The 27,583-nt window shown below is 38.7% G+C and overlaps 1 protein-coding gene across 1 annotated transcript in view; it reads left to right on the top strand.

Moving 5' to 3' along the window:
* Positions 1–27,583, top strand: part of FRAS1 (Fraser extracellular matrix complex subunit 1) — a 464,327-nt gene that overhangs the window by 395,980 nt on the left and 40,764 nt on the right. The window contains exons 56-61 of the mRNA XM_025384816.1: positions 250–594; positions 2,677–2,837; positions 3,260–3,407; positions 9,679–9,884; positions 17,634–17,790; positions 20,808–21,008. Coding sequence (XP_025240601.1) covers positions 250–594; positions 2,677–2,837; positions 3,260–3,407; positions 9,679–9,884; positions 17,634–17,790; positions 20,808–21,008 — 1,218 coding nt within the window. The remainder of the gene's footprint in view (positions 1–249; positions 595–2,676; positions 2,838–3,259; positions 3,408–9,678; positions 9,885–17,633; positions 17,791–20,807; positions 21,009–27,583) is intronic.

The raw sequence follows: 27,583 nt of genomic DNA, 5'->3' as shown, positions 1-27,583 counted from the left end.
GCATAAAATTCACAGAATAGGAAATCCATTTTGAGTTGTTTGGCGAAGTATCTGGGGTATATTAAATCCTCAAGTGGTTTATACCACAGGCTCAAAAGAAACTGCAATTCAGGAAGGTTTTATGTCAGAGTTTGAACAGAAATAGTGATGGACTGTGTCAGAGGGACCAAGCTCATTAACTTGTCAGAGGTTTTAAAATGTGAGAAAAACTCATTCAAATGCTTTGGTTTTTTGTCATTTGTATTTCAGGAGATGCAAGCAGCATTGTATCTGCAGTTTGCTACACAGTTCCTAAGTCAGCTATGGGAAGTAGCCTCTATGCTCTAGAATCAGGCTCTGATTTTAAATCTAGAGGGATGTCTGCTGCGAGTCGTGTGATATTCGGGCCTGGTGTGACCATGTCCACCTGTGATGTCATGCTTATTGATGACAGCGAGTATGAAGAGGAAGAAGAGTTTGAGATTGCCTTGGCAGATGCCTCTGACAATGCCCGCATTGGAAGGGTGGCAACAGCCAAGGTGCTCATTAGTGGTCCCAACGATGCCTCCACTGTGTCCCTGGGCAACACAGCTTTCACTGTCAGTGAGGACGCAGGTAATGGAGAGTGTCTCTGAGGTTCCTTCACCTGTCTCCTGATTCCTTTCTTGAACAGTTTTCTCCTTAGATTTCAGAATATCCTCGAGACATTGAGAATTCCGTTCCTCAAGGATAACATTGTTAGTCTAAGGCATTATATAATGCTTGGCCAAGACCAAGCATGGAATTTAGTAGAGAGAGTTCCATCCACTTTTCTTACTGTTTTTTTTTTTTTAATAAATTTTTGTGGGTACATAGTAAGTGTATATATTTATGGATTACATGATATATTTTGATACAGGCATGTAATATATAATGATCACATCAGTATAAATCCAGTATTCATCACCTCAAGCATTTATCCTTTGTGTTACATATAATCCAATTATACTCTTTTAGTTATTTTAAAATGTGCAATTAAATTATTTTGACTATAGTCACCCTGTTGTGCTAGGAAATACAAGTCTTCATTCAACTATTTTGTGTACCCATTAACCATGCCCACTCCCCCCACTCCACCACCGTTTCCCACCCCCACTACTCTTCCCATCCTCTGGTAACCATCCTTCTACAACATGGATGGAACTGGAGGTCCTTATGCTAAGTGAAATAAGCCAGGCACAGAAAGACAAACTACACATGTTCTCACTTATTTGTGAGAGCCAAAGGTTAAAATCATTGAGGTCATGGAGATAGAGTATAGAAGACTTGCTCTGGTTCTTGATGGCAAGCAGGGCTATGGCTTAGAGCCTAGAGTTTCATGGGCGGACCTCTGTGGTCCAGAGGGAGGGTCTGGTGCTGAGCATCTGGGCTTGTGAAAGGGGGGAATGTGATATGTTGAAGATGAAAGTGAAGTATTTAGTGTACTCTTAGTTTCCTAAGACACTCTTCAAAGTTTCAGTGTCTTCATACAGTGAAACTTTCTCATTCATGTAACAGCCCAAAGCGATCAGTGTGCAGGTCACTTTCATATGGTATTTCAGAGACCTAGGCTCCTTTCCCACTTGTGGCTCCACAAAGGTCTTGAAATCTTCTGTATGCTGCAGGCAGATGTACTGCTGGCAGAGGGGCAACAGCTATACTGAGTGTCTCCTAATCTGGGCCAGATCAAGGCCTTTCACCTCTATGAAGGGATTTGGAGGAGCACTGGGAACAGATATTTTTGAGCACTTACCAAACGCCAGGCACCATACCATGTATGTTCCATGCATTCTCACTTAATCTTCTATGGAAGAGAGAACATTATGTAAAAGAGCAAATGGAGGCCTGGAGAGGTTAAGTCAGTCATCAATGATTAAGCAGCTAATATCATGGTAAGGCTAGATTCAAACCCAGACCTTTCTACTATCGTATGTTTCTTTTCCTATACATCAAATGCCCAGCCATAACTACATTACACCTCACAGCATATTGGCTAGAAAATGTGGTGATTGGAAATTGTAGAGTTTTCATGAAGCTTTTCTCTGCCCTTGATTGTGAAAATAGCTAAATATCTTTAGGACACTACAAAGTATGATGTCACAGTGGACAGGAAGATGAACTTCGTTCGTAAGATGAGTAATAAGCACATGCGGTTTAAGTCATGACATGTACTTAGGTAAAAGAGAGAAATGAACCCAGTTAGGAACATTTAATTAGAAACATTCAGCTTCAGGCTCCGTAGAGTCCCCTAGCTGGGTCCTCCTTAATTGACTATTTTCTGACACATCCCTGAGGCCCCAGGCTCTAAGTTTCTTCTCCCTGAATAGGTTTGAGACGTTTTGCAATAGACTCTTCTCTCCTTAGGTGCTGTATTTTCCTGTGAGCAGTCTCCCTTGTGAAGCCACAACAGCCTTCTCCCCTAAGGGTTCTCTCTAACACCACCTCCATGAAGCCCTTCTCTAGGTCTCCTCTTGATCCTAGTGTCAGTGAAAAGACAGGTAGTGACACCTCTAGGCCTTCACCTCAGATGGGCCATAGGAGCATCACTGAAGCTGGATTAGACAAGCTGAAAGGGCTAAAAGCTGCCACTATTGTGGTGAGGGAGAACGTCGTTCTGAAAACCTCACTGCTTTTCTGGCTCAAAGTTGACCATTAAAATCTCTATGAATCTTAATTCAGGCACAGTAAAGATTCCAGTTATCCGCCGTGGTACTGACCTCTCTACTTTCACATCTGTCTGGTGTGCAACGCGGCCCTCAGACCCAGCTTCTGCCACACCGGGAGTTGACTACGTTCCCAGCTCTCGGAAGGTGGAATTTGGGCCCGGTGTCACTGAACAGGTGCGTTTACAGCAGTCCAGACTCCACAAGGTCGACAGGTCGGTTTGTGAATGTTGTCTTTAGTTTGCTTCCCAAGCTCTCTAAACTCCCCTGGCAATATTCCTATCTTTCCTTTCTTTAAAAATACACACATATAAACAAGAGAGTAACTTAGGAGGGGATCTTCTAAAAACTCTCCTAGTGACATTTTTAGCATTAAATATCCAGCTTTACAGATTCAGGATATAAACTATACTCGTTTGATATAAATGTCTATAAACAAACTCCGAGCGGCATGTAATAAAGAGATCATCATGTTATGGATTAGAAAATCTTACTTTAAAACCACCAAAGAAAGACAAGTTGTGACCTTTGCCCTAGTTAAGGCAAATGGGGATTAGGTGGTGGGTCCTCTGTAAAGTTTGCTTTGATTTTTCTTCTAGTATTGCACCTTGACTATCTTGGATGACACTCAGTATCCAGTAATTGAAGGACTGGAGACATTTGTGGTTTTCCTCAGCTCAGCACAAGGAGCCGAACTGACCAAACCCTTCCAGGCAGTCATTGCAATTAATGACACATTCCAAGATGGTAAGAGACTGGGGATGCCAGCTGGTAGTTTCAAATATATTTCTATTTTTTCTTTAATGTCCACACATGTGACATTGGAACTCATTCACGTTTTCATTCAAGAAATATGTATGTGTACATGTGTATACGTGAGCATTTGCACTTTTACATAGCAGAGTAAGTAGATGTGAGAGAGAACCATTGATGTCTCCAGTACTCTGCCAGACACAAAGAGATGTATAAGCCTTGGGCCCTGTCCTCAAGAAGCTCAATGTCTCACTGTGGAATCAGACCCTTAAAGAGAGAAATTTGAATAAATTATGATAAATGACCTAATGGTACTATACATCCAGCACTATGGGAGCAGAGGAAACTGAACAGGAACTACAAGTGGGTGAAATTATAGATTTCACCAAGGAGACTGTATTTAAGCAGAGTCTTCAGGTGTGATAGGAGTCTATCTAATGGATAATAAAGGAAAACCTATTTCGAATGGAGAGATATAGTAAATACAATGTATAATGTCTTGAAAGATGCGTCTTTGGGGAACAGACCCTTACTTTTGCTTTGAGCATGGGGGGGGAGTGAATAGAAGAGTGGAATGGAAAGACAGATTGGAGTCAAGTGCTGAGAGGCTGTATGATCCAGCCTAAGGACTCTATAAGCAAAGGGTAGCAGGGGATGCTTATAAGCAGAGGAGTGATGTGTTTTTTTATTTTAGAAAACGAATATTGGCAGTGTTGTAGATATGTGCAGGAATGAATAGATGCAGTCACTGCTGAAGATGTAACCTAAGTAACATGAGGAAAAGCAGGAAAGGCTCGTTGCTTCTCAGAAGAACTGACGAAATTAGACTTGTCAGAACTTCAGGATCCACTGTGTGGATTCTAGAGTTGGGTGGAGAAGATGAAGTCAAACCTTCCACCTAAAGCAGCAGGAACCTTCATTAGCATCCCCAGAGATTGACCATAGAGCCCATGATTAAACTCCTAATGGCTGAGAAATCCTCAAAAAAGGAACAAGAAGCCAAATCGGATAATCTTTGATGTTTTTATTTATTCTTAAATCATTTATTTCATGTATATAGTAGTAAACAATTCAAATGGCTAAAAGGGAATGGCAAAAAAAAAAGGCAAATGGCAAAAAGACTATGAAAATTAAATCTTCTTTCTATCCCTATCTCCCAGTCCCCTAGTTCCCCTTACTGGAGACAACCATTTTAACCAGGTTTTTGTGTGTTTATCCTTCAGGATAAAAAAAAAAAATTATATATATATATAATTATGTGTGTGTGTTGTGTGTGTGTGTGTATATATATATATATATACACACATATAATTATGTGTGTGTGTTGTGTGTGTGTGTGTGTGTGTATATATATATATACACACACACACACACAACACACACACACACACACACGCATCCAAAATGATGGTAATTTGTTTTAGAGCCAGGTTTATGAAGGCACAACTTACATAAATGAAAGTCCATCGTCCTTAGTGTACAGTTCTATGAGTTTTGACAAATGCATACAGTGATATGCCCACTACCACAATCAAGATGTTGAACAGTTCTAACACTCTACAAAATTCTCTCATGCCCCTTTGTTGTCTGTGTCTCCTTAGTCACCAGGCCTGACAACCACTAATCTGTTTTCTGGCCCTAAAGTTGTGCCTTTTCCAAAATTTCATAAAAATGTAATCATGTAATATCTACCATTTTGCATCTGGTTTCTTTCACTAGAAAATGCATTTGAGACTCATTCATGTTATTCCATATGTGAGTAGTTCATTCCATTTATTGCTGAGTAGCTTTTCATTGTATGGATATACCACTGTTTGTTTACTCACCTATTGAATGACATTTGGGTTGTTCAAGGTTTTGATGTTTAAATTGCATTGTTTTCCTACTTTTATTGTATTGTTGTAGATTCTGGACAAAGATTTATATTTTGCAAATATTTTATCCAAGTCTGTTGCTTGCCTTTTTTTCTGTAAACAAACGACCTAAGAATACTCATTTTTCATTTTGAAGTAGCCTCATTTATCATTTTTCTATTATGGATCATATTTTTAGTGTTGTATCTAAGGAATCTTTTCCTAACCCAAGGTTACATAGATGTTCACCTGTTTTCTTACAGAAGTTTTATAGCTTTAAGTTTTACATTTTGGTTTGTGACTCACAAAATGGTAACTTTTACACCATGAACAAGATTATGACACTTATATTATCTCATGTTGCATGTTACTTCAAAGTTTACAAAACAACCCATTTAAGCCTTATCTCACTTGCTCATAACCCCATGCTCTTTCTTCTGTTTCTATTTAGTGGATAAGGAAACTGAGAATCAAAGGAAATAGGTCACCCAATGTCTAGTATCTAGAGGAACGAGCATGCATTCTCAAACTTTTGACTCCAAGTTCATCCTCCTTGCATTATGCTACATGGTTTTATTTGGTGTAGAAGTAGAATCAGTGGCAATTTTATTTCTTAGTAAACAAGAAAGTAAAACAGAAAGAAGAAAATTCAGCTATACTTTTTATTCTTGAAGTGGTTTCTTATTCTTTTCCATGAAATGACCATTAATTTCCCTCTGATGAAGTAGAATATGAATACAAAGTCAGAAGTCCTGAAATATAATCCTAGTCCCACCACTTCCTAGGTCTTTGGCCTTAGGCCAGAAGCTTAAGGTTACTAAGCCTCATTTTGCTCATCTATAAATAATGAAAATAACTACCTTACAAGATTGTTGTGAGGATTAAATTAGATAAAGTATGTGAAAATACCTACTGTAATACATGGCACACAGTAGATTTTATTACATGTTGATTTCTTTTCTTCCTGACATACCTGTCATTATCACACTTACCAACGAGACTCCAGTAACACATAGAGTCCTCATTGATCAACACAGAAAATTATATTTAAATATTTTTCAGTATTTTATTGATGAGCAGTGGGTTTGTCAACTTAGGAAACTGATATATTAAGCAAAAAAATTTCTTTTTCTTTCAGAGAAGCTACAGCAATATGTGTTTAATCAATAACTTATCCCAGAAAAAGAAATCCCAAAACCTATTTCAGTAACCCAGTGTAGCATTCAGTATTTACTTCTTCTGATTATCTTTCTTCCTAGAAATAATGAACTTTGGTTGAGTCCATTCAGTGTGAACATTCTAGGGTAGAAAGATCTTACGTATTATCTCTAATCCTTACAACAGACCTTTAACTGGTGAAACCAAGTTTGAATAATTTGAGTAGAATTACACAGAGAGAAGGTGATGAAGCTGGAGTTAAAATCCAAGTCTGTTCTAGCCAAGTCCAGTCTTCTGGTTTCATATCCTACTACGCTGACCCTTCACATTTCAGTTTCAGCTGGCCACTGCCCTCTGTATAACAATGCTAACCGTCACATAAGAGTCTTACAAAGTCAACTCTCAGCCTTCTGCAGTGATCTTAGCTCCTTTCATTCTTTTCCCACTAGACTGATTTCGGGATCTTAAATCATCTAAGTAGCTCATCTTATAACATTTACCTGTTCTCACCTGCCTTTGCTGTGCTGGTATCTGGAATTAGACTAGGGTTTGGGCATGAGTAATGCTGACTGGGCAACATTAGAAAGTCCTGTAGCTGCTACGGCACCACACTCCTGTGTGTGCATCTGTGGCAAACATACTCATTAACTCATGAAACAAAGGCAGGATTTATCCTAAATATCTGACTTAACTATTAACAGTAAAGAGGCTATTGCATTCCAGGCACTGGCATTTACATTCACTTTATCAGTTACTAAGAAGATTAGCGAGGTAACAGTGTTTATAGGACATTTTCTATACCTAGCACTGGTGATCAACATGGTATGGGCTACAGAGTAGTGGAGAGCAGAGTCCCATAATCTATTTTAGGATCCAAGACTTCCATAAATAAAAAGATAACTGTAGCTTGGCCATGCACAATAAGTGTTCTATGAGCAGTGCTGACAGAAAATGCATTATACCCAATGTGAGCCCACACGCCATCAGCAGGTAACCTCCATTTCATGTTGATGCAGCCCATCAGTGTGGAAAAAGAGGGGCCCTGCAGTCAGAGGAAGCTGATTCTCAGAGCCAGTGCTATCACTGCCTGAGGATTATACTGCCTTATGGGGTTGCTGACAGAATAACATTAAATAATATGTACGAAAACCTTTAACATGATGCCTAACTTACAACATAAATCCCCTGCACTAAATCTCTTCCTGAAACTCCCCTTGTTGTATATGTCTCTTGCCTCAGTCTCCCACTGGTCTGGGGTCTTCTTAAAGGGAGGGATTGTTTCTGGGCAGGTAATTAGAAGACTTGTCCACTTCCTTTTCTCTTTCTCTCTCTCTCTCCTTTCTTTCTTTTTTTTTTTTTTGGCAGACTGGGATAGAAGTGAGAGTGAATGTCTCGTTAAAAAGGAAAAAGATAGTATTTTATAGCTCAAGATGAATTTGCAGTTGATTAATGCATGACCAAACCTAAACATAACCACTTCAGCCTTTAACTTTCTCATCTGACTTGAGGCCTGTCAGGCCAGCAAGAAAAAACAATCTAAATCTTCAGATGTCTGCTGGGAGAGGAAAAGCTTCCCTGCTTGTGTTGCTTTTTCCCTGGCAACAAGCTTCCTTCTTGTCCTCCTATGCTGGGCGGTGTCATTGCCATCCACCTTTTAAAAGCAGCACAGGCCATTTCACTAGGTTACAGAGCCCTAACTGGTTAGGCCTAAAGTTGTTAATTTTCCTTTAGGTATAGTGTTCTTTTAAGTGGTATCATCTGACTTTTCATTTAGCAATGATTAGTAACTATTAAGCTTAGTTCATGTGATGGGATGGTTTTATTTTTGCCAGGACCAACAGTTCTGGAGTCACAGAGAGTTTTCTATACATTGACTTGGAGAATGCTTGGGTGCTTATCACCTCTCCTCTCATTCCCCCACCTCCCCCAGTCCCCAAACACACACCTTTCCTTCCTTTCTGGATTGGTGGGGTGTGTCCAGGAGGCAGCCAGGAAATTGGTGATTACAGCTAACCCAAAGACTAATTCTGACCCAGGAGGCTTTCACATATGATTCTTTGCCTTGTTCATGAATAAATTAATAACCAGCAGTCAACAAAATGTTAACCTCAGAAGGGCAAATGCCTTAATACAGAGCATTACAATAGGCATAGTAGGAAAAAAAATGATTCTTCATATTGAGAATTCTGGAGTTAGGAAGAAAATAGAAACCATAATATATTAATTCCTACCAAACTTTGAGTTCTCGCTATAAACCAGATACTATATTGAGTACCATGCATTTATTATCTCATTAAATTCAATTCTACCAACAATTCTATATTAGATATTAATATTTCCAATTTATATATGAAAAATATTCCAAAGTTTGGAAAGTCTAAGTAACTTTCCCTGTGTCACACAACTGGTAAGTAGAAGGGCTGGGATGGAAATTCAGGTCTGTTTCCTCCTAAGTCCTTGTTTTTAACCATGATTTGACTGTGGTCTCATCCTTAAGTCAAAGGAGGATTTGAGTTATAAAAGAAGAGGCATCTAGTGCGTGCCTGTAGTCCCAGCTACTTGGGAGGCTGAAATCTATTCTATGGACGTGCTTTGTTTGTCCCGAATAGTTTTGGCTCATACAAAATTTCTTTTCTCTATTTTATTTGTTTGCTATTTTTGAATTTAGGAGCTATGTCATAAAAATCCACATCTCTGACTTCATTTGGAAATAAGATCTGACAACAAAAGACTGGAGCTTTTCAAACATGGCCTGCTCTTTCCTTTACACTCATGTCCACCTCTTCCCTATTATCTCTGTGGCCCCAAGACCAATGTGAGTGGCCATTTAGCACCAGACTTGCACTGCTGTTTTCCTTACTGTAGCCCTAGGAGGACAGTGAAGTCTTTTGAGTACCCAAGTAGCAATCAAAATTTTTCTTACACCATCAAAATTTTTCTTACAATTATCCCATTTATTGACTTGCATTACCTGCTCATATTTGAGATGGTAACTGCATTTTGAAGTTGTACAAAGATAGGCACAAAATTGATCTGCTCTATTTCATTGGATGCACACTTATAGTAGAAGCAGTTCCCTTGTCCTGAGAGCAACCATGCTTTGGAATCTGCTTACCACCTGTGATTTGTCAACCTACCTTGGGCTTTGGTGGAGCTCACCTGCCAAAGTAGCTGCTGAAGGCTGACAAGGACCGTGGCCACTGCTTCCCTGTCTTACACGAATGGTGACTTTGTCTTTCTGTCTGCCCACCCAGTGCCCAGCATGCAGTTTGCCAAGGATTTGCTCCTAGTGAAGGAGAAGGAGGGTATCCTGCATGTCCCTATCACTCGGAGCGGAGACCTGAGCTATGAGTCATCAGTGAGGTGCTATACTCAGAGCCATTCCGCTCAGGTCATGGAGGACTTTGAGGAGAGACGAAATGCAGACTCTTCACGGATTACATTTCTGAAAGGGGACAAAGTAAGTGGATTGCTGGTGGCTGAAAGATGGGATTCTCTTCTTGTCTTTATTTGTCTGTAATGAAGTCATTTATATAAATTCCAAAAATTCTCAGAATTTTCATACTATGGTTGACCCTTGAACAACGCAGGGGGGAGGGGTGCCAACTCCTGACATAGTTGAAAATTTGTGTATAACTTTTGACTCACACAAAATTTAACTACTAATAACCTACTGTTGACTGAAAGCCCTACCAATAAATAAATAGTTGATTATCACATTTTTATGTGTCATATGTATCATATACTATGTTCTCACAACAAAATAAACTAGACAAAAATGTTATTAAGAAGAGAATATTAGGAAGAGAAAATATATTTACCATTCAATTAGTGGAATAGTGGATCATCATAAAAGTCTTCATTCTCATTGTCTTCATTCTCATTGTCTTCATATTGAATAAGCTGAAGAGAAGGAGGGAGAGGAGGGTCTGTCTCAGGAGTAGAGAGACAGAAAAAAATCCATATCTGAGTGCACCAACACAGTTCAAACCTGTGTCATTCAAGGGTCATCCATAATTGATAATATTTTTAATGATGCCATCTATTCCTTCTTTGGCTCCCACTTACAATCAAATACACATATCATTGGTCGAGCTGAGAAGTTTAGCCGATGTGTGACATATTTGGAACTTAGCAGAATCAAATGAGTTCTGCTCTTGTTACCACCTCTTAATCTCAAACTATGTTAGAGATGAATATACTCCACTAATGTTACTTTGAGAGCAAGAGACAGCCCTCTACCTGGACCCCTGTCCCAGGGAAACATACATCCCAGTATAGGACCAAATAGGCAGATGTTGAGCAAATTCAAGTCCGCAGAGTATTCTCTTGACAATGTACATGAAATCTCATGCATATGCACCTGGAAACTCACTACTAAAGCCAATGGAAAGCAAAAAAAAGCAGGGGCTGCAATCCTACTCTCTGATGAAACAGACTTTAAACCAGCAAAGATAAAAAAAGACAAGGGCATTACGTAATGGTAAAGGGATCAATGCAACAACAAGAGCTAACTTTCCTAAATATATATGCACCCAATACAGGATCACCCAGATTCATAAAGCAAGTTCTTAGAGACCTACAAAGAGATGTAAACGCCAACACAATAATAGTGGGAGACTTTAACACCCCACTGTCAATATTAGATCAAAGAGACAGAAAATTAACAAGGATATTCAGTATTCGGGACTTGAACTCAGCTCTCGACGAAGCAGACCTAATAGACATCTACAGAACTTTCCACCCCAAATCAACAGAATATACATTCTTCTCAGCACCACATTGCACTTATTCTAAAGTTGACCACATAATTGGAAATAAAACACTCCTCAGCAAATGCAAAAGAACAGAAATCATAATAGTCTCTCAGACCACAGTGAAATCAAACTGGAACTCAAGATTAAGAAACTCACTCAAAACCACACAACTACATGGAAACTAAACAACCTGCTCCTGAATGACTACTGGGTAAATAATGAAATTAAGTCAGAAATAAATAAGTTCTTTGAAACCAATGAGAACAAATACAACATAACAGAATTCCTGGAACACAGTTAAAGCCATGTTTAGAGGGAAATTTATAGCACTAAATGCCCACAGGAGAAAGTGGGAAAGATCTAAAATCGACACCCTAACATCACAATTAAAAAGAACTCGAGAAGAAAGAGCAAACAAATTCAAAAGCTAGCAGACGACAAGAAATAACTAAGATCAGAACAGAACTGAAGGAGATAGAGACATAAAAAACCCTTAAAAAAAAAAAAAAAAAAAAAAAAGAATCCAGGAGCTAGTTTTTAAAAAAAGATTAACAAAATAGACCATTAGCCAGACTGATAAAGAAGAAAAGAGAGAATAATCAAATAAACACAATAAAAATTGATAAAGGAGATATCACCACTGATCCCACAGAAATACAAACTACCATCAGAGAATACTATAAACACCTCTATGCAAATAAACTAGGAAATCTAGAAGAAATGGATAAATGCCTGGACACTTACACCCTCTCAAGACTAAACCAGGAAGAAGTTGAATCCTTGAATAGACCAGTAACAAGTTCTGAAATTGAGGCAGTAATTAATAGACTACCAACCAAAAAAAGCCCAGGACCAGACGGATTTGCAGCTAAATTCTACTAGAGATACACAGAGGAACTGGTACCATTACTTCTGAAACTACTCCAAACAATAGAAAAAGAGGGACTCCTTCCTAACTCATTTTATGAGGCCAGCATCATCCTGATAACTAAATGTGGCAGAAACACAGCAAAAAAAATTTCAGGCCAACATCCCTGATGAACATCGATGCAAAAATCCTCAATAAAATACTGGCAAACCGAAACCAGCAGCACATCAAAAAGCTTACTCACCATGATCAAGTTAGCTCCATCCCTGGGATGCAAGGCTGGATTGACGTACACAAATCAATAAACATAATCCATCACATAAACAGAACCAATGACAAAACCCACATGATTATCTCAATAGATGCAGAAAAGGCCTTCGATAAAATTCAACACTTTCAGGATAAAAACTCTCAATAAACTAGGTATTGATGGAACATATCTCAAAATAATAAGAGCTATTTCTGATAAACCCATAGCCAATATCATATTGAATGGGCAAAAGCTGGAAGCATTCCCTTTGAAAATCTGCACACGACAAGAATGCACTCTCTCACCACTCCTATTCAACATAGTATTAAATGTTCTGGCTAGGGCAATCAGGCAAGAGAAAGAAATAAACAGTATTCAAATAGGAAGAGAGGAAGTCAAATTGTCTCTTTTTGTAGATGACATGATTGTATATTTAGAAAACCCCATCATCTCAGCACAAAATCTCCTTAAGCTGATAAGCAACTTCAGTAAAATCTCAGGATACAAAATCAATGTGCAAAAACCACAAACATTCCTATACAACAATAACAGACAAACAGAGAGCCAAATCATGAGTGAACTCCCATTCACAATTGCTACAAAGAGAATAAAATACCTAGGAATACATCTTACAAGGGACATGAAGGACGTCTTCAAGGAGAGCTACAAACCACTGCTCGAGGAAATAAGAGAGGACACAAACAAATGGAAAAATATTCCATGCTCATGGATAGGAAGAATCAATATCATGAAAATAGCCATACTGCACAAAGTAATTTATAGATTCCTTGCTATCCCCATCAAGCTACCATTGACATTCTTCACAGAATTAGAAAAAACTACTTTAGATTTCATATGGAACCATAAAAGAGCCCATATAGCCAAGACAATCCTAAGCAAAAAGAGCAAAGCTGGAGGCATCACACTACCTGACTTCAAACTATACTACAAGTGTACAGTAACCAAAACAGCATGGTACTGGTACCAAAACAGAGATATAGACCAATGGAACAGAACAGAGGTTTCAGAAATAATGCCACACATCTACAACCATCTGATCTTTGACAAACCTGATGAAAACAAGCAACGGGGAAAGGATTCCCTATTTAATAGTGTTGGGAAAACTGGCTAGCCATATGCAGAAAACTGAAACTGGACCCCTTCCTTACACCTTATACAAAAATTAACTCAAGATGGATTGAAGACTTAAACGTAAGACCTGAAACCATAAAAACCCTAGAAGAAAACCTAGGCAATACCATTCAGGACATAGGCATGGGCAAGGACTTCATGACTAAAACACCAAAAGCAATGGCAACAAAAGCCAAAATTGACAAATGGGATCTAATTGAACAAAAGAGCTTCTACACAGCAAAAGAAGCTATCATCAGAGTGAACAGGCAACCTACAGAATGGGAGAAAATGTTTGCAATCTATCCATCTGACAAAGGGCTAATATCCAGAATCTACAAGAAACTTAAACAAATTTACAAGGAAAAAACAACCCCATCAAAAAGTAGACAAAGGATATGAACAGACACTTCTCAAAAGAAGACATTTATGTGGCCAACAAATGAAAAAAGAAAAGCTCTTCATCACTGGTCATTAGAGAAATGCAAATCAAAACCACAAGGAGATACCATCTCTTGCCAGTTAGAATAGCGATCATTAAAAAGTCAGGAAACAACAGATTCTGGAGAGGATGTGGAGAAACAGGAACGCTTTTACATTGTTCGTGGGAGTGTAAATTAGTTCAACCATTGTGGAAGACAGGGTGGTAATTCCTCAAGGATCTAGAACCAGAAATACGATTTGGCCCAGCAATCCCATTATTGGGTATATACGCAAAGAATTATAAATCTTTCTACTATAAAGACACATGCATGCATATGTTTATTGCAGCACTGTTCACAATAGCAAAGACTGTGAACCAACCCAAATGCCCATCAATGATAGACTGGATAAAGAAACTGTGCCACACATACACCATGGAGTGCTATGCAGCTATAACAAAGAAAAAGATGAGTTCATGCCCTTTCCAGGGACACGGATGAAGCTGGAAACCATCATTCTCAGCAAACTAACACAGGAACAGAAAACCAAACACCACATATTCTGACTCATAAGTGGGAGTTAAACAATGGGAACACATGGACCCAGAGAGGGGAACATCACATGCCAGGGCCTGTCTGGGTGGTGGGGGGTTAGGGGAGGGATAGTATTAGGAAGAATACCTAATTTAGATGACGGGTTGATGGGTGCAGCAAACCACCATGGCACATGTATACCTATGTAACAAACCTGCATGTTCTGCACATGTATCCTAGAACTTAAAGTATAATAACAAGAAAAAAAAAAAAAAACTCACTAGCAAACATGGCTGCACCAGAATTAAAGCCTGCAACCTCAGTGTATGTCAAAACTGTGTATTGAATCAGAATCACATTTTCCCCATTTTAAAATCTCAGTTTCAGATGATTGAGTCAATTGTATCCCTTGGTTCAAGGCACACATCCTCATTGGTTAATACTAAGCCCTTCTCTTACTTTTGTTTTTTTTTTATTCATTTTATTTTACCTCCACTCTCCAGCCACATTCTTTTCCCTGCTCATCAATCTATTGTGTTTAATATGTATCTGTTCACTTGTATTTCTTCTTAAGAAATGCTTATTGTTTTATGTATACAGTTTTAATTTCTAAAATTGCTATTGTCCTCTTTTTTCATCTTTTACTGTTTCCACTCAGCGATATTTTGAGATCTGTCTGTGTTGTTTAGGTGTACGTGTAATTGGTTGCTTCTAACTGTTACATGATATTTTATGCTATATGTCTTAGTCCATTTGCATTGCTATAAAGGAATACCTGAGGCTGGGTAGTTCATAAAGAAAAGGGGTTTATTTGGCTCACAGGTCTGCAGGCTATACAAGAAACATGGTGCCAGCATCTGCTTCTGGTGAGGGCTTCAGGAAGCTACCACTCATGACAGAAGAGAAAGGGGAGCAGGCATCATCACATGGCGAGAGGGAGGAAAGACAGAGGGTAGGGAAGGGTCAGACTCTTATTAACTACCATATCTCATGGGAATTAAGAGAATTCACTCAACCCTGTGAGAATGGCACCAAGCCATTCATGAGAGAACTGTCCCTATCACCCAAACATCTTCCACCAGGCCCCACTTCCAATAATCGGGGATCAAATTTCAATAGGAGATATGGAGGGGACAAATATTTATCAGCATGTGTCTGTAATATTTTATCCATACACTCTTAGCAAGAGACAGTGAGGAATCTCAGTGATCACACCCACCAGCTTCCTGACACCTGTCATCACAAATAATGCTTCAGTGCACATCCTCATACATGTCCACTTATAGACTTGAATGAGAATTTTCTTGGATATATAATCAGGAGCAAAATTATAAACTACAGGACATGCATATACTTAATTTGAAAACCTTGTGTTGGAATACTTTCTAGAATGTCACTAGAAGTGCATGAGGGTAGTTATCACCCTATATTCTCTTCAAAACGTAGCATTACTTATCTTTTGAATTTTTGCTAATTTAATAGGTATAACATTATATCTCATTTTAATTTGTAATTCTTTAAGTACTAACCTTTATATGCTTGTTAGCTTATTGGGTTTCCAATAAGCATATAAGCTTATTTTTGTCCTTTGTTTCTTATTTCATTGTATTATCTTTTACTCACTGATTTGTAGTACTTTCTTATATTTCCCAAATATTAATTCCTTGCCAGTTTTAGACATTTTAGGTATTAATAACACCTTTTATTTTTCTCTCACTTATTTGTTACCTTTGATTATGGTGTTCTTAGCTGACCAGAAGTCTTCAATTTTGAAATAATCAAATGTATCCAGTTTTTGCCTCATGATTAGTCTTTTGAAGTTTAGCATAAAATATAACCATCACAGATCACCCTAGATTCTTCCTCGGTTCATCATTACTACAAAAATAAAAGTGATAGCTTCCTTCTTTGGAGCACTCATGACATTTACACATTTACGACTCATAAAAGACTGTCTTATTTATATATTTTATGGGAATTTTACTGGTGACAGGTTGAAATGTGTTTAAAACACATAAATATACTACAGATACCATCTTCAGATTTGAGTCTACATGTCTGTATTTGTTTTCAGTTCAAAAGAGAATCCTCTGCTTATCCAAGAAGTAGTTTTTAATTTAATAAAATTATAAAGAAAATACAGTCTAGTAATCTGTGTTACCCACACAACAATCTATCATTATTCTTAAGCACATTTTAGAAGCTTTATTATTATTATTATTATTTTGCTTGCTAAGCATATGCTTTGAAACTTGTCATTCACTAACTTTTTTTTTAAGATCTAAAGAGTCACTGCAAACTTCATGCTTTCTATAAGGAATTCTTATACAAAAGATGTGGTAGACGAAAAAAAAACATTCTTCGGGGACTTAAAATCAGGTTAGCAAGTCACATATAAATGTTCACTGGGATATTCTCTCACCATTTAGTGTGACTTAGGAAGTGTGAGAGTGAAACTTCTCTCTACTCATGTATCCTTTGCAACATGTTAGAATAGTGAATTTAAAATGATCCAACTAAAAATATCCTCCTTCGCATCACGTGACTCTACCATTGAGGCTGCTGTGTTATCTGAAATGTTTTGACCATATTTTACATTTTCTCAAAAATACAGTCCTCAGTAGGGAATATTCTGTTGAGAAACACTTGGTTTTTTTCCATCAAACAGGGATTTAGATTGTGGTCTCAGAGTTTCTGTACTCAGCAGTTTTCAGATGAGATATCATTTGGCAGCAGATTTGAAAATTCTCTAGCATTTAAAGGTATCTTTAGCCTAACACAAAGCCTTTCTGATTTCCTTATAAGGCTTCAATTTTTACAAAGGAAAAGAAGTGTTACTCAGCTCTCCAGAAAGTTTAATCAGTATGTTAAACCCTCGTCATCAGAAATCTACCTATTTTAATATGTGAAAATGTATTAAGCAGCCCAGAAGAAATGTGGGAAAGCACACAGATGTTCTACATATGCTTTTTAGTGGGTTGTTTTGTTGATCTTGTTTTTCATAATTCATCTCCAGTAATTAAAAATGACTTGGCATGTGTCAATACAAGTCTTTACATATAGGTAGGTCCCTCTGAAGCATGAACTGTTAAATTTGAACATTTTGTTTTACAAATAAAACTGGATCCTTTTGAATTTGTGTTGACTTTTTGATGCAATAAAGAAGAAAAATAATTTTCTAGGAAAACCAAGCAAGTCACTGATATCTTGCCGCAAATTTTAATCTGTCTTGTCCCATTGACTCTAGGTGAAGAACTGTACGGTCTATATCCACGATGACTCCATGTTTGAGCCAGACGAACAGTTCAGGGTCTACCTCGGGCTTCCTCTTGGAAACCACTGGAGTGGAGCTAGAATTGGAAAGAATAACATGGCCACCATCACCATATCCAATGATGAAGATGGTAACAGAAGAAATTATCTTTAGTTACTCTTAGGTTGAGGGAACATAAACTGATGTTTAACTAATTATTAGTGTTTTGAAAAATAAAAGTGCTTTAAGAACGCCTACTGATAACAGTCTCTGAATATTTATATAAAATGTTGATAGCAAATGATCTCCCTCTACAGAGGTCCAAAAAATTCATAGGTATTTTTAATATCATTATTCCCTACCACAGTGCTAGGAGATACAGAATGATTGTGGTTAAAAGCTGAGACAGAAATGCTAAGACAGAAAATAAAAACCATTTAAGTCACTGCAGTTCAGGAGCAGGACTGGAAATACAGTTGGAATCAGTGGAATCCAATGAACTGATTTAAAACACTGCCACCTTCCTGGAAAAGTCTAATTTTTCAGGTTTCTTCTCTCTAATTGATTTGGCCTACTAACCTAAAAAAATCCTTAAGCTCTATAGTCAAGTGTTAGCCAAGAATGACCCAGTCACCAAGGAAGACAAAACCTGTTTCAAACTGCGACATAATTGTTTCACTAAGAGAGATATTTTAATGAGTGAATGGATAATAATATTACAAATAGTGGTAGCTGTTTTTATTGAATACGGCATACCAAGAACTATGCTAAGCATATTTTATTATCTTATTTGATAGTGGCAGGAATTTATTGAGGTTGGCACTATTATTTCCATATTTTGAATAAAGAAACTGAACCTCAGCAAAGCTGTATAATTTGTACTCTTAGTTACACAGCTGCAAACCGCAAACCTGGGTGTGAACTTCATTCTGTCTGATTCTGGAATCTATACTCTTAAGTATCACTAACTACTCTAAGAGTCTCAGTGACTCTTAGGGTTCCTAGTGAAAAATCAGTAACTAACTTGGACATTGGATAAAATAAAAAACTCCAGTCTTGAAGTTGAATTAGTCCTTGACTCCGGGAGACTCAAGTTCAGATCCCAAAGTGAACCTCTCCCAGGTACACAGAAAACCCATCATTGAGGCTCAGGGAAATAAGATTTATACTCTGCTGCAACTAACACGAGAACAGACAACCAAACACTGCATGTTCTCTCTCATAAGTGGGAGATGAACAATGAGAACACATGGACACGGGGAGAGGGATGGGGAGCTAGGGGAGGGATAGCATTAGGAGAAATACTTAATGTATGTGACAGGTTGATGGCACATGTGGCTTGTAACAAATCTGCATGTTCTGCACATCCCATGTTCTGCACATTTATCCCAGAACCTAAAGTATAATTTTAAAAAAGGGCGGGTGCAGTGGCTCAGACTTGTAATCCCAGCACTTTGGGAGGCCAAGGCAGGTGGATCGATCACCTGAGGTCGGGAGTTCAAGATCAGTCTGACCAGCATGGAGAAACCCTGTCTCTACAAAAAATACAGAATTAGCCAGGCGTGGTGGCATGCACCTGTAATCTCAGCTACTCAGGAGGCTGAGGCAGGAGAATCGCTCAAACCCGGGAGGCGGAAGTTGCGGTGAGCCGAGATCAGGCCATTGCACTCCAGCGTGGGCAACAAGAAGGAAACTCCTGTCTCAAAGAAAAAAGATTTATGCTGTGCTGCAGTGACCCTCCTAGGTTTCAAAGAGCATTCTTATTAAAAACTATAAAACCTCAAATGAGGCTCATCTTCTACAGTAAGAAAGATTTGACTTTCCGAGAGGGAAAGAAAGGGAAATAAATATAAAAAGTAGAGCTTTCTGGCCGGGTGCAGAGGCTCACGCCTGTAATCCCAGCACTTTGGGAGGCCGATCACGAGGTCAGGAATCGAGACCATCCTGGCTAACACAGTGAAACCCCGTCTCTACTAAAAATACAAAAAGTTAGGCGTAGTGCAGCTCCTCGGGAGGCTGAGGCAGGAGAATGACGTGAACCCGGGAAGCGGAGCTTGCAGTGAGCTGAGATCGCGCCACTGCACTCCAGCCTGGGCGAGAGAGTGAGACTCTGTCTCAAAAAAAAGAAAGTAGAAATTTCTGCCATATTCTATGATATACTCAAAATGGTATAAAAGTTATTACTCTCAATTTTTCCATCTTTTAATCTCTCTCTACCACCACCCCACCCTTCCCCATGAGGTATAATAGAAAATAAGGCATGATTTGAATTTTTTGGTAAAAATCAATATATTATCTTATTTATTTATTTGATATGGAGTTTTGCTTTGCCACCCAGGCTGGAGTGCAGTGGGGCAATTATGGCTCACTGTAGCCTCGACCACCAGGGCTCAAATGATTCTCCCACCTCAACGTCCTGAGTAGCTGCGACCACAGGCATGTGCCACCATGCCTGGCTAATTTTTTAATTTATCTGTAGAGATGAGGTCTCACTATGTTGCCCAGGTTGAATATATTATTAATAATTTCCTAGCAACAGGATTCCATTAGGAAATCTTGTGTTCCTGAATTATCCTTGTAGCCAGTCGCTGAAAGGACCCATACTTACCTATATAGCTTGTGGGAAATTAGGAAAAGCTGAGGATGGGGAGGTGAGAGCACTAAGAGGAGGGGGTCCAAAGGACCAGAGGTGAGGGGTGGACTTGGTAAATTTAAGTAGTATGTAAATGAGATAAATTATAAACCTCTGAAATTCATATCTCATGAATGAAAAGTTGATTTATGTGATAGGTATTTGTCTAGGGCCTACTATGTCTCAGTCCCTTGATAAACTGTTCAAATTTTAAAACATTCTGTGAGCTGTAGTGCTGAGACGGAAACTTGGACATCATGAATTTCAAAGTCGCTACAAATAATTCTACCCATTATATTGTTTTTAATAAGGAACGTGTGAGACATAACTCCTGCAGAATCACAAATAAATATCTTTTTCCAAAGCATTGTTTAACAGTAAATACTGATTGAGTTTTATGACTGCAAGCCATTTTGCCTTCATATTGTTAACTAATGTGAACAATTTCCTCTTGTCATTATAAGGTGTTTTCCTGGAAGTCTGAATCCTTTGTGCTATTCTAACTGGCTCTTGTTTTCCTAATCACGTTTCCTTAGCCCCCACCATTGAGTTTGAAGAAGCTGCATACCAAATCCGGGAACCCGCAGGCCCAGATGCCATTGCAATTCTGAACATCAAGGTGATCCGCAGAGGGGATCAGAACAGGACCTCCAAGGTTCGCTGCAGCACACGGGATGGCTCTGCCCAGTCTGGTGTGGATTATTACCCAAAGAGCCGAGTTTTGAAGTTCAGTCCTGGTAATTGAATGCCAACCTCAACCTCTGGGTTTTACTTAATAGAGGGGCAAAAATCTTGTATTTGAATAAAGGAATAAACAGATAAATGAAAAAGGAAAACAGTAGTTCCAATAGCATAAAGCATTTTTAAGCACACATTTGAGATTGCAGGTCAAATTTCTAATTTGTAAAAATGACATGGGGAAAAAAGAAATAGGTCTCTTACTCTAGACCACACTGGGCATTTTGGTTCATTTAAAAGGATTTTTTGTTAGCCTAAGATTTGGTTGAATGATAGGACCACTAGCTTAAAAAAAATATACACCTAACTGGCACCATTCAACAAATATTGCTGCAAAGTGCTGTGCTGGGTCTATCAGGGATTACTACATCTGAAAGGCACAATCCCTGCGTTCAAGTGGTTTAATATCTACTAGGAAACAGGACACCCAGTTTCGGACTTCCCAAAACAAAATTTATATGGAGATGAGTTTGGGAAAAGAGAGAGATGGAGTTCAGGTCATAGATCACAGCTTAAAGGTCTGTGACCTTCCACTCTCCCCCTTCCAGAGGACGTTTAAGTATTAATCTGATGGGGAGAATAAGACAGGAAAAGGGTTGAACTGTATGCTAGGTTTTTTCATAGAACTTTCTGAAACCTAACTGGTATAGTTACTGAAACCATTTGCAACATTGCCAGAGGAGGGCAACAGTGCTATGGGAATTTTCAGAGCTGTCTTGGCAAGTGGAGGGAGAAAATGATGCCCTCAGAAATGATGGGGGTTGAAGGGGGAGGGTCTCTATTTTCTCTCCCCACACCAGAGCTTTAAAGGGCTTCTGGCTCCATCCCATCTGTGTCTGATTGATGTTTGCTGGAAAGCGAGATGCTTTCCTTCCTTATCTCCACACGGACCAGTCTTTCACTTTTCTGCATGAAGATCTGGGGAAAGGATAGGTCTAGAGGGAGCTTAGCCCAGATGTCTGTAGACTATGAAAAGGGCTTTAACTTCACTGAGGTATTTGCACCTTCAGAAACTCACCTTACAAAAAAAGAAGTGGGTCTTTTTTTATATATATACTTTAAGTTCTAGGGTACATGTGCACAACGTGCAGATTTGTTACATAGGTATATGTGTAGCATGTTGGTTTGCTGCACCCATCAACTCGTCACTTACTTTAGGCATTCCTCCTATTGCTATCTCTCCCCCAACCCCCCACCCCCTACAGGTCCTGTTGTGTGATGTTCTCTGCCCTGTGTCCAAGTGTTCTCATTGTTCAATTCCCACCTATGAGTGAGGACATGCAATGTTTGGTTTTGTGTCCTTGTGATAGTTTGCTGAGAATGATGGTTTCCAGCTTCATCCATGTCCCTGCAAAGGACACAAACTCATCATTTTTTATGGCTGCATAGTATTCCATGGTGTATATGTGCCACATTTTATTAATCCAGTCTATTATTGATGGCCATTTGGGTTGGTTCCAAGTCTTTGCTATTGTGAATAGTGCCGCAATAAACATATGTGTGCATGTGTCTTTATAGTAGCATGATTTTTAATACTTTGGGAATATACCCAGTAATGAGATCGCTGGGTCAAATGGTATTTCTGGTTCTAGATCCTTGAGAAATTGCCACACTGTCTTCCACAATGGTTGAACTTTTTACACTCCTACCAACAGTGTAAAAGCATTCCTATTTCTCCACATCCTCTCCAGAATCTGTTGTTTCCTGACTTTTTAATGATCGCTATTCTAACTGGTGTGAGATGGTATCTCATTGTGGTTTTGATTTGCATTTCTCTGATGGCCAATGATGAAGAGCATTTTTTCATGTGTCTGTTGGCCACATAAATGTCTTCTTTTGAGAAGTGTCTGTTTAAATCCTTTGCCCAGTTTTTGATGGGATTGTTTATTTTCTTCTTATAAATTTAAGTTCTTTGTGTATTCTGGATATTAGCCCCTTGTCAGATGGATAGATTGCAAAAATTTTCTCCTATTTTGTAGGTAGCCTGTTCACTCTGATGGTAGTTTCTTTTGCCATGCAGAAGCTCTTTAATTAGATCCCATTTGTCTATTTTGGCTTTTGTTGCCATTGCTTTTAGTGTTTTAGTCATGAAGTCCTTGCCCATGCCTATGTCCTGAATGGTATTGCCTAGGTTTTCTTCTAGGGTTTTTATGATTTTAGGTCTAACATTTAAGTCTTTAATCCATTTTGAATTAATTTTTGTAAGAGGTGTAAGGAAGGGATTCATTTTCAGCTTTGTACATATGGCTAGCCAGTTTTTCCAGCACCATTTATTAATTAGGGAATCCTTTCCCCATTGCTTGTTTTTGTCAGGTTTGTCATAGATCAGATGGTTGTAAGTGTGTGCTGTTATTTCCAAGGCCTCTGTTCTGTTCTACTGGTCTATATATCTGTTTTGGTACCAGTACCATGCTATTTTGGTTACTGCAGCCTTGTAGTATACTTTGAAGTCACATAGTGTGATGCCTCCAGCATTGTTCTTTTTGCTTAGAATTTTCTTGTCAATAAGGCTCTTTTTTGGATCCATATGAACTTTAAAGCAGTTTTTTCCAATACTGTGAAGAAAGTCATTGGTAGCTTGATGGGGATGGCATTGAATCTATAAATTACCTTGGGCAGTATGGCCATTTTCACGATATTGATTCTTCCTCTCTATGAGCATGGAATGTTCTTCCATTTGTTTGTGTCCTCCTTTATTTTGTTGAGCAGGGGTTTGTAGTTCTCCTTGAAGACGTCCTTCATGGCCCTTGTAAGTTGGATTCCTAGGTATTTTATTCTCTTTGTAGCAATTGTGAATGGGAGTTCACTCATGATTTGGCTCTCTGTTTGTCTGTTATTGGTGTATAGGAATGCTTGTGATTTTTGCACATTGATTTTGTATCCTGAGACTTTGCAGAAGTTGCATATCAGCTTAAGGAGATTTTGTGCTGAGACGATGGGGTTTTCTAAATATACAATCATGTCATCTGCAAACAGGGACAATTTGATTTCCTCTTTTCCTAATTGAATACCCATTATTTCTTTCTCCTGCCTGATTGCCCTGGCCAGAACATTTAATACTATGTGAGTAGGAGTGGTGAGAGAGGGCATCCTTGTCTTGTGCCGGTTTTCAAAAGGAATGCTTCCAGTTTTTGCCCATTCAATATGACATGGCTATGGGTTTGTCATAAATAGCTCTTATTATTTTGAGATATGTACCATCAATACCTAGTTTATTGAGAGTTTTTAGCATGAAGAGATGTTGAATTTTATTGAAGGCCTTTTCTGCATCTATTGAGATAATCATGTGGTTTTTGTCATTGGTTCTGTTTATATGATGGATTACTTTTATTGATTTGTGTATGTTGAACCAGCCTTGCATCCCTGGGATGGAGCCAACTTGATCGTGGTGGATAAGCTTTTCGATGTGCACTGGATTTGGTTTGCCAGTATTTTATTGAGGATTTTTGCATCCATTTTCATCAGGGATATTGGTCTAAAAATCTCTTTTGTTGTTGTGTCTCTGCCAGGCTTTGGCATCAGGATGATGCTGGCCTCATAAAATGAGTTAGGGAAGATTCCCTCTTTTTCTGTTGTTTGGAATATTTCAGAAGGACTGGTACCAGCTCCTCTTTGTACCTCTGGTAGAATTCAGATGTGAATCCATCTGGTCCTGGACTTTTTTTGGCTGGTAGCGTATTAATTATTGCCTCGATTTCAGAGCCTGTTATTGGTCTATTCAGAGATTCAGCTTCTTCCTGGTTTAGTCTTTGGAGGGTATATGTGTCCAGGAATTTATCCATTTCTTCTAGATTTTCTAGTTTATTTGCGTAGAGGTGTTTATAGTATTCTCTGATGGTAGTTTGTATTTCTGTGAGATCGGTGATTGGTGGTGATATTCCCTTTATCATTTTTATTGCATCTATTTGATTCTTCTCTCTTTTCTTCTTGCTAGTGGTCTATCCATTTTGTTGATCTTTTCAAAAAACCAACTTCTGGGTTCCTTGATTTGTTTGAAGGGTCTTTTGTGTCTCTATCTCCTTCAGTTCTGTTCTGATCTTAGTTATTTCTTGCCTTCTGATGGCTTGTGAATTTGTTTGCTCTTGCTTCTTTCATCCTTTTAATTGCGATGTTAGGGTGTCAATTTTAGACCTTTCCTGCTTTCTCTTGTGGGCATTTAGTACTGTGAATTTCCCTCTACACACTGCTTTAAATGTGTCCCAGAGATTCTGGTACATTGTGTCTTTGTTCTCATTGGTTTCAGATAACATCTTTATTTCTGCCTTAATTTCGTTATTTACCTAGTAGTCATTCAGGAGCAGGTTGTTCAGTTTCCATGTAGTTGTGTAGTTTTTGGTGAATTTCTTAATCCTGAGTTCTAATTTGATTGCACTGTGGTCTGAGAGACAGTTTGTTGTGATTTCTGTTCTTTTACATTTGCTGAGGAGTGCTTTACTTCCAATTATGTGATCAATTTTAGAATAAATACAATGTGGTGCAGAAGAATATATATTCTGTTGATTTGGGGTGGAGAGTTCTGTAAATGTCTATTAGGTCTGCTTGCTGCAGAGCTGAGTTCAAGTCCTAGATATCCTTATCAACCTTCTGTCTCGTTGATCTGTCTAATATTGACAGTGGGGTGTTAAATTCTCCCATTATTATTGTGTGGGAGTCTAAGTCTCTTTGCAGGTCTCTAAGGACTTGCTTGAATGAATCTGGGTACTCCTGTATTGAGCATATATATATTTAGGATAGTTAGCTCTTCTTGTGGAATTGATCCCTTTACCATTATGTAGTGGCCTTCGTTGTCTCTTTTGATCTCTGTTGGTTTAAAGTCAGTTTTATCAGAGACTAGGATTGCAATCCCTTCTTTTTTTTGCTTTCCTTCTGATTGGTGGATCTTCCTCCATCCCTTTGTTTTGAGCCTATGTGTGTCTCTGCACATGAGATGGGTCTCCTGAATACAGCACACTGATGGGTCTTGACTCTTTATCCAATTTGCCAGTCTGTGTCTTTTAATTGGGGCATTTAGCCCATTTACATTTTAGGTTAATATTGTTATGTGTGAATTTGATCCTTTCATTATGATGTTAGCTGGTTATTTTGCCCATTAATTGATGCAGTTTCTTCATAGCATTGACGGTCTTTACAATTTATCATGTTTTTGCAGTAGTTGGTCCCAGTTGTTCCTTTCCATGTTTAGTGCTTCCTTCAGGAGCTCTTGTAAGGCAGGCCTGGTGGTGACAAAATCTCTCAGCATTTGCATGTCTGTAAAGGATTTTATTTCTCCTTCACTTATGAAGCTTAGCTTTGGCTGGATATGAAATTATGGGTTGAAAATTCTTTTCTTTAAGAATGTTGAATATTGGCCCCCAGTCTCTTGTGGTTTGTAGGGTTTCTGCCAAGAGATCTGCTGTTAGTCTGATGGGCTTCCCTTTGTGGGTAACCTGACCTTTCTCTCTGACTGCCCTTAACATTTTTTCCTTCATTTCAACCTTGGTGAATCTGACAATTATGTGTTTTGGGGTTGCTCTTCTTGAGGAGTATCTTTGTGGTGGTCTCTGTATTTCGTGAATTTAAATGTTGGCCTGCCCTGCCACGTTGGGGAAGTTATCCTGGATAATATCCTGAAGAGTGTTTTCCAACTTGGTTCTATTCTCCCCATCATTTTCAGGTACACCAATCAAATGCAGATTTTGTCTTTTCACATAGTTCTGTATTTCTTGGAGGAGTTCTTCATTTCTTTTTAATATTTTTTTCTCTAAACTTGTCTTCTCGCTTTATTTCATTAATTTGATCTTCAATCACTGATATCCTTTCTCCCACTTGATCAAATCAGCTACTGAAGCTTGTGCATGCATCACGAAGTTCTCGTGCCATGATTTTCAGCTCCATCAGGTCTACACTGTTTATTCTAGTTATCCATTCATCTACCCTTTTTTCAAGGTTTTTAACTTCCTTGCGATGGGTTAGAACATGCTCCTTTAGCTCGGAGAAGTTTGTTATTACCGACCTTCTGACACCTACTTCTGTCAACTAATCAAAGTCATTCTCCATCCAGCTTTTTTCCATTACTTATGAGGAGCTGAGATCCTTTGGAGGAGAAGAGGCACTCTAGTTTTTAGAATCTTCTACTTTTCTGTTCTGGTTTCTCCCCATCTTTGTGGTTTTATCTACCTTTGGTCTTTGATGCTGGTGCCCATAGATGGGGTTTTGGTGTGGATGTCTTTTTTGTTGATGTTGCTGCTATTCCTTTCTGTTTGTTAGTTTTCCTTCTAATAGTCAGGTCCCTCAGCTGCAGGTCTGTTGGAATTTGCTGGAAGTCCACTCCAGACCCTATTTGCCTGGGTATCACCAGCAGAGGCTGCAGAAAAGCAAATATTGCAGAACAGCAAATATTGCTGCCTGATCCTTCTTCTGGAAGCTTCGTCCCAGAGGGGAACATGCCTATATGAGGTGTCTGTCGGCCCCCACTGGGAGGTGTCTCCCAGTTAGGCTACACAGGAGTCAGGGACCCACTTGAGGAGGCAGTCTGTCTGTTCTCAGAGCTCAAATGCCATGCTGGTAGAACCACTGCTCTCTTCAGAGCTGTTAG

This window comes from Theropithecus gelada, chromosome 5, assembly GCF_003255815.1.
Source record: "Theropithecus gelada isolate Dixy chromosome 5, Tgel_1.0, whole genome shotgun sequence".
In the NCBI taxonomy this organism is placed as follows: Eukaryota; Metazoa; Chordata; class Mammalia; order Primates; family Cercopithecidae; genus Theropithecus; species Theropithecus gelada.
Note: the sequence above shows the minus strand (reverse complement) of the source record. Positions and strands in the feature narration are given on the sequence as shown.